The following is a 12,430-nucleotide window of genomic DNA, read 5'->3' as shown; positions in this document are numbered from 1 at the left end:
TATAAATGTAACGGTGATCTAGCCTTAGGTGTGCTTGATTTGTGGAAATTCCACCTTGCACCCGGCGCTGCAATAAAGAATGCCTGCTTTCTAAAACTCCAAATTGAGTCTTAGAGAGTTCTTCATCTGCCAATTTACGGTAACACCTCCAAATAAAGGTTGCAGTCGGAGCTGGTTTATCCTTAGGGGAGAAGCAAAGCAATTGTGTTATTTTGATGCATGAGAGTCTGAATTTGACCAGTTCCTCAGCAAAACCAGGTAGTGGAATAGGTCTTCCTTTAGGAGGCTGGTTTAGTGCTAAAAACCGAGTAAGTCTGCAAGCCTTCCAGAAGCAGATCTATTATGGATTAATTTAAAAAATAGTTTTTCTGAACTAACATCTCAAGCTCTTGCATGGTGAGAGTGCAATCCTTTGCTCTCCTGGGAAGGAAGAGATGTATGGGACAGAGTGCTTAGGTAAGTCCATAGTATGAGATGAGTGTCTGGGAAGGTCTTTCTCTCTACCCCACACTGGAAGGGGCAGGACCGTACTACCAGTCACAGCACTCCAGCTTTAGACAGAGCACTGGCCATTTTTTCCTTGGTCAGCAATGTCTAAAGCCAGCTGGATGGCCTTTACTTCTGCAAAGTGGCTCGATTCACCTTCTCCTTCAGCAGTTTCTACAACTTGTCGCATAGGACTCCATACAGCAGCTTTCCACCTCCGATGCTTTCCCACAAGACGACAGGACCCATCATAAAGGGTCCTGACCCAATCCCTGCTCTAAAGCATCAGGCCCCACTCCAGGGATCTTACCATTCAGCTCAATGAAAGAGGCACCTTTTAATTTCTACTCTATTGCTCTAAAAATGCAAAGAAGTTTGATCCTCTGCTCCTGAAACTCATGCTTTTATCCTACAGTTATTGTCAGAGCTTGCTCATGCCTCACATTTTTGGCCAGGATAAGCCAAGAAGTGAGATGCCATCATTTACATTCCCATCCACACGTCTGAGCTGTGCCGAGTACTTAAGGTCATTGCACTAGGAAGGGCAGTATTACACAATTTAATTTTAGAAGCTGATTCTGCACATTTCATAGTAGTCATCACTTAAACCAAGAACTAAATGATGAATGGGTCCCACAGGATTATACAGGGCAAGTCTGCAAGCCTTCATGTGTATGCGGGCATCAAGGTCACCACCTTATCCCAGCTCCAGACGACAGGGGAGCAGACCTCACTTGAGACAGATCAGCTGGATTTGAAGATGAAAAACTCATTTCTTTCAGCACAGCTACGTCTCTCCCTGACCATGTTTCCTTTGAAAGGCTCAGGCTATGCTTGCTGCTCCGTAGGACAGACAGAAGCCTTCGTGCTTCTCCCATTCTCCACACCAAGGCTCACTCGCTATGACTACACAGCCCTGGCTAACAGGGCAGCACAGATTTATGTTCAGCCATTTAACACTTGTTAGCAGAAGATTACTACTGCCCACAGCACTGAAATCCTTCCTCCAGAAAATGCAACGAGACATGCAGACAAGTGGCAATTGCTGAATTGTGCTCTTTAGCACCTTTACACAGTATATAGAATTTTCTGGCCATCTCCTCATGCCTTAGAGGATCCCTGCTGTAGCTCTAATCTCTAGTAGGCTATGAAACATTGTTATATGCAACAGTTGGTTCTAAACCAACGAAGTATGTGTATTGGTACAGTAATATTTGTTAGGATTTCACTTGAAATGGTTCATCCACAAAACAAAGGATTGAGGGAACTATCAGGGAACATCATTCCAAGTGATGTTAAAGCCTTTGCAGTGACACCTTAAGTTCCACTATAGGAAAGTGAAGACAAATTATGGCTTTCAGAAAGTTAACTCTGTCCAAGAGCTCACACCTATAGTCTTGCTTAAAACCTAAGTACAGAAGAAGCAGAATTTCCCACTGATTTACCTGTAATGCTCAGGGATAGCCAAGCCAGCCCTGTCAGCAATGATCTTGCTAATGTCTACTCCCACCTTCCTTCCAAAAAGAGGGAAGCAGCTCTGGCTGGCTCCAAGATTTATCTACCAGTCATCTTGAGCAGATTGAACATGTTTTTTTTAAATATAGAGGCTGATGCTGCGTGGAAACTTAAGCAACACATGAACTAAGTTTACAGACACGGTAGACTGGAAAGCCGATCCCAGCTTCTCGGGTACTGCTGTCTTGTGGAATTCCCAAATTATGGGAATTACAGACTTCACACAGCAACTTCCATCTGGTGCAAGAAGATAGAAACCAGCTTGAAATACTGCCCTTCCTAGGCAGGGACAAACCCCTTTTCTGCACCGGATCCAGTTAAGTTTTCCTCTCGCTCACCAAATTAAGGCAGTAATCTTGGAAACAGTCAAACCTAGCGAGTCAGAGCCAAGTACAGCTACTCCTACCCTCTCCCCAGCCACGAGTCAAGATTCAGCCAAAATACTATATTGATACCTGTTTTAAAGTCATTTATTGGTGAATCTGTGCCAGGAACAGCAAACAGGATACTGGACCGTTCAATTCGTGGTCTTTAAACGTTACTCCCTCATCTCTACCTAACCGACGGGCATCCTCACTCTGAAAAGGAAGCTCAGGCCGTGCAAGAACACCGTTTCTTGAGGTTGCCAACACTGCTTCCTCTGCCCAGTCATAACCTACAAACCCTCCGTCATTAAAATACTGCAATCCATTAGAACAGACCTATTAATGTCATTCAGCAAACTTATATCACTGCCTATTCCCTGTGACCCATCTTTTCAGGGAAGGGGCGCTTCTGAATAGATGAAACAACGCAATACCCCAGACTCTTTACTACTGGCAGGCACCTAAAAATGTGGTTGGGTGAAGAGGGCATCTGTCATCACCGTAAGACCTAGATGCGTGGCAGCTCATGTGGTAATGAGCCCAGGAGCAGAGCTAGCCGTGGTATTCACATTTCAAAAGCTAATGAATACTTTATATTTTTCAGTTAGCATGACTTCTTCATCTACCAGTACCTCCTAATGATAGCTAGGACAACTTGCTCCCATGTCTCCATCTTCCTCACCCACAACTACAGATGCCAGATATCTTTACTATGCCTTTGGACAAGAGTATCCTTGAGTTAAGGATGAATGCAGAGGAGCAGCCGTCTCCGCAGCCCAAGCTAGTCACATTTATTCACAGCTTCTCCTTGACAACTATATGAAAGCAATGTTTGTGTGATGCTACCAGAGAGACGTGGTTACGTGAGCTTCTGCCACATCTTTTCACTTGAAAGAGGGGAAGACAGCTCAGAGGCAACAGCATGAGTAGGAGGAACAAAGTGCTCTTGCACTTACCGCCAGACATTAAGTAGTCCCTCAAAATGGGCATCCTGAAGTTCCCAGCCAGGGTAGCAAGGTACGGTCGGATGCCAGGGAATTTCTGGCTGACACCCGTGGCCTCGGTGCTGAAGTTGCAAAAGGCACCCAAGCCCATGATGCCATGAGGATGGTACCCAAAAATGTAATTCCTGGTGGTCAGCAGATTGTGGGTTTTAACCAGCTAGGAAAGAAAAGAGTGAGCTCACATGAAGACAGATATTTTCAGGTAATAAGAAAAAAAAAAAATGGAGAAAAGAAGTCAGAGTCCCCAGCTTTTGTCTCTCTTCCCACCAGGGAGAACAGCCTAAGAGCCAGAGTATGGACTATCCTGGATTCAGAGGCTGCGGTAAGAGCAGGCACTTAGACTTCAATTCCCCAAGCAGAGGGAGCCCAATGAACAGGCTGATCTTACACACAAGACGACTGCCAGCCAAGCAGGAATAGGGTTTGGGTTGCCGTAGCCTGTGCCCTTTGTTTCTCTACTCCTCCCAAAGGTATTCTTGCAAGCCTCTTGCCCAAACCAACCAAGTTCTTCATGGCCCTGTAGCCACAGCTACGCCTCCTTCCAGGCCCTCTCTCAGCACATTAGTGGCTCGCGTCCCAGTATGAGGAGGGGGGGAAAAAAAATAAAAATCAGTGTCCCATAACAGAAGCAAGTTTGCTTAATACCTGAAAAAAGACCCAACCACTTAATATGCCTGCTGGCCGCCCTCCAAGAGGGAAAATGTGCAGAAGGGTGGCTTACACTGGAAACTAGCCCTCCTTTCAAGAGGTTTTGCTCTGGCCTACATACCAAAGGGCCAACAAGACACCTCAAGCCATCCACAGCAGTGCTCCGATTTCTGCAGGACGTGCTCCAGAAACCGTGATCGTATTGGTTTGGGGTTGTGCGATATTCCCAACCATTTACTCATCTGTTTGCACAGCATGGACACTCCAAAGCTGTCTTAGCCATGCACAGCACAACCCATGCCCTGGTACCACTACTGCCAGCGGATTTTCTTGATGCTGTAAGTAGCAGCAGCGTCCCATGCATCAGAGCATCTTCCCCTGGCAGTACACAAGCGGTCGGAGTAAGCATACAACAGGACTGCTGCATCGCCCTACAGAAGTAGGGATCAAATTTAATTTTTTTCAGGCCGCAACGGTGCGAGTTTTTGCTGACTGCAACACCCCAGCAGCTCTCAGACCGGGACAGGACCTACAAGCCCCAGTTGCACCTTCAGCATGAGGTGTTAAACAGCTGCACCCCATCCCTCAAATTGTATACGCAAAGGTCACTGTGTCAGCTCCTATAGGAAAAAGCGCATGTTTCCAAGACGTCACACCAGCATTACATACCCCGCCGTCTTGGCCAAGAAGTGCTTTGGCAGTAAGCGAGCGAGTCCGTTTTGTTGAATCATGCTACAGGGAGCTGAAGTGCCATTGCGACACACTGAAGCAGCGTGCCCAGAAATTCGATTCCCTCCTCCCCACGTTCCCACCACTGTCTCTGGATGAGTCTACAGCACTTGTGCTATTTAAGACAGCAGCTGCAATACACGCATGACACAGCAGCGGGTTAAGCAAGTTGATTACCCCTCTCCACGCTTTCCTCTAGCTTTGAGGTCACGTAGGGCTCCGGGAAGCATGTGCAGATGCTTGTTGCGGCAGCTCTGTAGAGCCCCATGGCCTGTGTCACACCAAGTCATCCTTTCTCCCCTTCCCTTTCTTGCCCAATTAGTAGATGACTTTGCTTTGACTCCCCAGGGTGGGAGGGCTGTCCCTTGACCAGTTAGGACAAACAGGGCTCCCAGACTACAGACTGGAAACCACTCTCCAGGAAAGACTGGAGGGGGAAAAAAAAGCAATGATGTGGTAAGCCACCCCTCCATCTGTCAGCTCTTGCTCAGTTGTAGGAGATGCTCGAGGCTTGGTGGCTACAGACACACATGGCTTGGTTGGATGAGTGGCAGACACTCCTCCTTAGAGCTCTTGTCAGAGCAGGGTGGTGGTTTCCAGGCTCCAAGCCTCATCCCTCACCTGCACCAAGCACAGCTGCTTTAAAAGGAAGCCGGTTGAAACGGAGGGTTTGTCCTTGTCGCTCTGGAGCGTGAGGCATTTGTGAGCTGAGCTTGGCAGAGCCACACATCTGCTCTCATACAGAAAACATGCGGTTCTCCTGCTGCCAGCCGTGGCAAGCACCCTGCTCCAGCCCCTCCACCACGTGCAAGGACACCCAGTTCCCAGTGGAGCCCGTTGCTTGCATACCTTGTACGAGCCCCAGCCAAGCTGCGGCCTTATCGCTCTGTGTTTGCTTTCCAAGACCTCCCGTTATGGAGGCATAGGGTTGGTGACACCCACCGCGCTCACCCACACCACTTGCACAAGTCGTGCAGGCGCAAGGCAAGGGGTATGCAGGGAACCAACTCACCTGCACACCCCACCCACGGCAAGGCAGGAGGGGAGTATCTGAGCAGCACTGGAGACTCATTGAGGATCAGATGCTCACAACGGGGATTTACAGGTCTGAGAGTCAGCCCGGCATTCATATATACGCGCTTTTCCCCAGTTTGTGCCATGCAGGCTGCCACTGCCCTCCACACGTTGTCCCGCAACAGATGGGTTCACAGAAGGTGAACGTGTCTTCCTCCACCCAAGCCAAGCCAGGGCAACCAAAGACTGCCAGGCATCAGACAGGTTTGTGCACTTATCTGCAAGTGGTGCAGGTCTTAGAGCTGCTAATGCATAAACTCAGCCCAGGGTCTGGCCTGCCAACACCAAAGGCAGAGCCTTCATGTCTCCCTAAATTTAATCTAGAAGCAGGAGTTTTTGAAGTGCTGTAATCACTTATTTCTAGTCTCAAGCAAGACTGAAGCTTTCCTTAGGAGGCTGATCACTCACTACTAGTTTTCTTGCGCCTTTCCCCTTGACAAGCAAATACTGAGCTGCTGGGCTGCCTTATCAGGTTGGCCTAAGGAATTGCTGTAGCTGTCATTTGACAACGCTTTTGCAACTCTTTTCTGAACCTCCAACAGGTTTTCCCTTTTGCCTTCAGGGTCTTCTCCAGTCCCACACAGCCCTCAGCTCCTTGAGGCCTCGGTGTTCCCATGATGAGACAGGAGCAGCGTGTCCTTGCTGCATCCCAGCTGAATGATTGCAGTGCTGGGCCTGAAGCTGGACCTTCACCCCACTGCATGAACACGCCTGTTTCCCAGCTGCTGTTTGAGACCAAACCTGTTTCAGTGGGAGCAAGGATGATTGCAGTGCTGGGCCTGAAGCTGGACCTTCACCCCACTGCATGAACACGCCTGTTTCCCAGCTGCTGAGACCAAACCTGTTTCAATGGGAGCAAAGGTCCACCCATTTGCTCTAGTAATAACAGACTTCTTTAAACAGATCTAAGCCTGCCTACAAAAGCAATAAAGCAGTGCAATTACAGTAAAAACTAGTGTTAACATTTCAGTGCCAGATACGCCCAAAGAACAGTATTGCCAATTTTATTTGTAGGAACAGGATGAGTAAGTAGCACATTCAAGTGCGGATAAAGGGGACTGCAGAGACACTGCTGCTCAGCACCAGGAGCCAGCAAAGAGCAGGGTGAAAATGAGTGGTCTAGGTGGGTGCTCAGCCTACCTGCAAGCTGAGCAGCATGGTGACCACAGAAGCATGCAGAAAGCAGAAAATTAGAGCTCATCCTGCAGGATCCAAGCAGCAGGAGTGAGCGTATAAGCTTGCAAAACACTGAACAATTGCAATTAGTAGCATCACACCCAGAGGCACAATGGAAGAAATTATCTCACCTTCCCAGCAATGCAGGCCAGGACCTGAAGACCCCTCTAGGCTCTCAGTATTGCCACTACACTACATCACACATAGGAAGCAAAAGCCTCCATTTCCATTCTGTAAGTCATCTACAACAACTAAGAAGCAGCTTTTCCAGGCAGCCAGCCAAGCCACACAGTGCAAGACAAACACTGCAAAAAAAAGTCACTGTCTTGCAACAGTCCCTGCTCTGGCACACGGCTGACCCTCCCATCTCAGCAGGAGACTGAGAACATCTCACAGCACACATCTGAAATGCTCGCTCCTTGACAAAGGTGAGCCAAAGGTCTGCAAGCCCTTGCTATCTGAAGTGCTACTGCCTATGGAGATAAGCAGTAGCTGTGCTCGCATGCTCAGGTGATGGCTTCTTTACCTCAACAAGACTTTAGATTGCGGCACTCCCAACGTGACATCCTCAGGTCAGGAGGATGTGCTCGGGAGGCTGCTGGGACCTTGCCTGCCTTTGCAGCGGCAGGGTTGAGTCCAGCCAGGCACACAGCACCATGCTCACACCTGCAAGAGCTCAGGCCTTACCTGGCAGTTCAGCACCAGGATTTAGCTCACTGGCAGCTTCCTCAGCTGCTTCATGCACTCTCAGCTTAAAGCACTATTTGCAAGGCCAGCCACTAAGCAGCAAACTTAAGCTTCTAGTGCCCTAAAATAGCTTATTACTGTCAGAGCAGCTGCATGAAGCCCCAGTGAACGTGGACAACCTCTGCTCATGCTGAGGAATTGAACCAGATCCAGGCTGGTTCCCAAATCCACCTGGTATTACAAAACACGACCTGGTATCTCTAGATACAGGTACAACAGTCCTACTGGTGTTTCAGGATGGGAGGCACTGCTGGTGGAGACCAAGCCTAATCATCATAAATATCAGAGCAGAGCCTGCTTCTCATGCAGCTGCTCTTGATAAGGCAAGCCTGATGCCAGCAGGTAGAGCTGTGGAGGGATGCAGCAGATCTAGCCACAAGTTCTAACGTACAGCTTTGTCAGAGGTTGATACTGGTGGCGTTTCAGTCTGGCCAGATCCAGCCTGCATCCTCAAGATCGAGCTCACACCAGCTTGGTACGAGGAAACCCTGGCCTTCAGATCTGCAGCCACTGAGGACAGCATACTAAGAGGCCTCCCCTCCAAAGTCTTTAGTGCTACAACTGTCACGCACTGGGAGTCAGCTCCCTAATCCTGGGGAGGTGGCCTTATGATCTTGGGGAAAAAAAGAAATCTGCAAAACTGCTTCCTATTTATTGCCTGGAATAGGAGTAAAACCTGAGCTAATATCCTAATGCAGGTGGTACCTATGGTGCTATGCATGCAGCTAGCACAGCTCTAGGTGCAGTTTGCAAAAACTGAGTTTAGCTTTACAAGTGCCACTGGTGAGATTATCACTGGTGTGATCTGCCCTTGCAGTGCTCAGTGAACACATGGCACAGGATGAGGTGCAGCAGGTGACCGCCCCAACAAACCACGAGCCAGGGAGACAAACCGACCTCTGCTAAGCCATTACACAGACAGTTCAGGATCCAGTTAAGGTGAATTTTGCAGACAGAAGATTTAAACAAGTGGCCATCTCTAGACCAGTCTCCCTCTTGACTGGAGACAGGTAGATAGCTTATCCAAGGAGTTCCCATCCCCTTTAGCAAGTTCAAGCCCAAGCTGTTCCAGTGGTTGGCACCTCTCCTTACAAGAGATAATATTCATGCCCATAACTGCAGACAACCACCTCTAGCACCTCACAGCACCATGATCCCTGTAGCAGCTTTTAACAAACACGCAGCCAGCTGGCTGTTCCCCCATAGCAGGTGCAGGAGTTACCCCACAGCTGTCAACTCTCATCTGCTGCCCTTTGCGTACCATTTACCAGTGGGCTCCGTAAACCTTGCGCAGCTCTACCCCCTCAGTGACAAAGGAATTACAGCCATAAGGGGTTCTCACAAATGGACTGCGGGAGCTAGCAAGTATTCGCCTAGAACAGCAGAGAAGTTCAGTTTATTTACCCAATCTTGTCTCCAAACCTACTTGAACAACCCACCTGTTTGACAAGCTTCTAATATCTACAGTAGATCTGACTCGCATGGCTGGTGCGGAGCACGTTTCCATGAAGACAGGGAAAGGAGAGGTGAAACAAGGGGACCAGCCATTACTGGTGACCCTCTTGAATCAAGTCCCCAGGAGAAACTAGCCCATTTTAGCCTTCAGCAATATCAAGAAGGCAGGGTTTATTGCAGTACTGAGGACTTGGTACTAGAGGACAACCTATCTGAGACCCTTCAACACTAGAGCATGCTCTGTTCTCCATTAGCTACAAGTCCTGGGTTGACCAGCCACTTGCAGCCTGTGCAGTTGTAGTGTATTTTTCCACGTACACCTACATTTGCCAAGAATTACCTGTTAACAGCAGCAAGAATGTGGCAAGAGAGTTCACCAGCAGCATGTTCAGGCACCCAGAGAGTTCGAGTGACTTTGCAAAGGAGGAATCCAGTCTACGCCACTTTGGCTTCCTCCTGGAATTGGATTCCCTACTGCCTTCTGAGGCTGGACTATCTTAGGGCAGGGTGGTTCATCAAAAGCCACGGCAAGGTCCCTGCCTTTTGCTCAGGCTGAATAAAACTTGCCAACAGCCTTACATAATAGTCCTTTCAGCTGCGTGTCCTTCCAAAGAGGATCGAGTTCCCTCCTAGCTGAATTTGGCCCCTGCTCCCTTCCAAGTCCTTCAGCTAATTCTGCAGTCCCCAGAGCAGACTGGCAGCCCCGTCCTCTGTCTGCAAGACATCTGAACTAGCAGGGAAGATACAAGCAGAAGGTGTGCAAGTTAAAAGCTGGAGAACTGGAGCTATTCCCACTGCTGGAAACCCCCCTTCCCCAAAGCAGCTAGACTTCAGAGCCGATTTCACTGCTCCCTGTGAAGTGGTAGGACTTTTGGTGCACAGGGTTCGCAGCTAAATACACTGCTGCCCTAGGGCGTAACTGGAAAACAGACCAAAACTGAGCTAGATTTACAAGGGAGGAACAGAGGTAGGGCTCGGCACAACACAGGACTGCTGCAGCACAGAAGAGAAGTTGGAGAGACGAACAGGGCAGACTGCCTCAAGAAGTCTGGTGATAAGACCATCAGGAGCAGCAGCTTCTACAAATCATGATACCATCACTGGTGATGCATTTCAGATTTTATAGCCACAGCTGCTCCAAACAGTAGTAGGCAATGGTAAGTAAGCCAGATCCTGCTTACGGTTCATGGATAGACTAGTGTAGGCACAACATCATCTCCACAGCAGTTATTACAAGTCAGTCTAAAACAGTTAAGTCCCAATGCATAGTGTTAAACTGTTACTCACTCTTATTGGAAAATAATCCCTGAAGTACCTCCATATAGCCCAGTTTCTCACCCATTGAGATCTTCTTCCACCTGAAGACAAAAAAATAATCATGTTTTTGAACACCCATTGAGATCTTCTTCCACCTGAAGAGAAAAAGAAATCATCATGGTTTTAGAGCTCTTTCCACATGGGTGCCCACCAAGAAGCCTAGAGGACTCCAGATAGTTTGCTGTCTCACTAGAGGAATCAACAATTTCATTCCTCTAAGTGGGACACCTGCATCTTTCACTAAAATCAGGTGAAACCATCCATGCTCAGCACTTCAGGGTACTTCAAGCTAATTAAGGCCTGACTACAAATTCAGGGTAGGATCCAACTTGATAATCTGTTGTAGTTGGGCAATGGACAATTCAAGCTAGAAACAGCTCGATGTTAACCTCAGATTCATCCGTTGGGAAAGGCCAAGATCCTGGATGATTTCAGTGGTCTTGAAGCAATGGAGAATTGCGCTAATCTGGCTGCGAAAGGAGTTGCCATCAAAGCTTGTTGCCATTGCTGTAGTGGGTTCTCAGAGCTGGTTTCTACAGGGTGTTCTCTGAAATAAGGTTTTCTGCTTTATTCGCAGCAACACTGACTCCGTAGGGGAGCCACATCTTAATAGTCACGCCATAATCTGAACCTTGCGAGAGCTGGAGAGGACAGCAAGATCTTGAATCTTTACGTAGATCTTTCTGACCTACAGGAAGAGCCTAAGCCTTATAAATATGTTGCTAAAAGCCAGCAATGGCATGATATTAGTGAATGTTATCTTGTATTACCCTCAGCATCAATAAAACCTGCAGTCACTGCTTATGCCGAGGGCTGACATTTGTATGCTTCACTGAATAATGCTTTTGGTCAGTGATTCAGCCAAGTCCCACTAAGAAGGGAAGTCACCCATTATAAGGAAGTGCTTTGTTGTCCAAATATGAGGACAGAGACACTTAAACAGCAAGGATCTATGCTGCAATATTTACCTTTCTTTGGTGTATTCCAGTCAAATACCAGCCAGGCTAAATATAGAGCAGCAATCGCCCAGCAATCTGTGCACAGTATGTACATGAGGATTAAAGTGCAAGCAACACCTGGACAGGTCCAAGAAAGAGAAGAAAACAAGGTTGCATCAGGTTTTGGTCTGCATTTACACTTGCGTTAAGAGCCCCTTGCCTTTTGACCCTTCTATACTGAAGTCTTAGTCTCAATCTGATGTCATTAATCCTCAATCAAATCGGATTTAGCTAAAAACCCCTTATGTAGGACTGAAACAGCTTCCTCCAAAGCTACCTGCTTTGAAGTACCTCAACCTACCCTTCATGGTTTCTCCAGGTCTCTCTTCTGTAATATCTCCAGGTAGGGCAGCTGCTTCACCAGGCAAGAGCAAGACTTCATGAGCATCAAGATTTCTTTGTGGCCCACACCAAGGGGGTTTCTTCCGCAGCTACACATGTCTTCCACTCGTTACCCCAGCTCTACGCCAGCCATCCCACCAGGGTGCCAGAGGTCCCACCCACAAATGATGTTGCCATTTTAGCACAAACTAAACTGGGAAGGAACAGCGAGACCTGCTTGACTGACTGAAATCAGCATCTTTCTCCAGTTTAATTATCAACAATACTATGGAGCAGAGCAGCCTGAGGCTTCACATTCCCGTTGACACGCCAGAGGGACGGGATGCCATCCAGAGGGACCTGGACAGGCTCCAGAAGTGGGCCCGTGTGAACCTCATGAGGTTGAACAAGGCCAAGTGCAAGGTCCTGCCCTGGGTCAGAGGGCAACCCCCGGTATCACTACAGGCTGGGGGGTGAAGGGATGGAGAGCAGCCCTGCCGAGAAGGACTTGGGGGTACTGGGGGGTGAAAAGCTGGACATGAGCCGGCAATGTGCGCTCGCAGCCCAGAAGGCCAATCGTACCCTGGGCTGCATC

General features: G+C 48.4%; 1 protein-coding gene across 1 annotated transcript in view; it reads right to left on the bottom strand.

The window, feature by feature from the left end:
- The window catches only part of DGAT2 (diacylglycerol O-acyltransferase 2), a 28,820-nt gene that overhangs the window by 4,653 nt on the left and 11,737 nt on the right, over window positions 1-12,430 (bottom strand). Inside the window, exons 3-5 of the mRNA XM_009286152.2 lie at window positions 11,485-11,592; window positions 10,487-10,557; window positions 3,323-3,527 (exon numbers count right to left, since the gene is read on the bottom strand). Of these exons, the coding sequence (XP_009284427.1) occupies window positions 3,323-3,527; window positions 10,487-10,557; window positions 11,485-11,592 (384 nt within the window). The remainder of the gene's footprint in view (window positions 1-3,322; window positions 3,528-10,486; window positions 10,558-11,484; window positions 11,593-12,430) is intronic.

Source organism: Aptenodytes forsteri, unplaced genomic scaffold (genome assembly GCF_000699145.1).
Source record: "Aptenodytes forsteri isolate BGI_AS27 unplaced genomic scaffold, ASM69914v1 Scaffold231, whole genome shotgun sequence".
Lineage (NCBI taxonomy): Eukaryota > Metazoa > Chordata > Aves > Sphenisciformes > Spheniscidae > Aptenodytes > Aptenodytes forsteri.
Note: the sequence above shows the minus strand (reverse complement) of the source record. Positions and strands in the feature narration are given on the sequence as shown.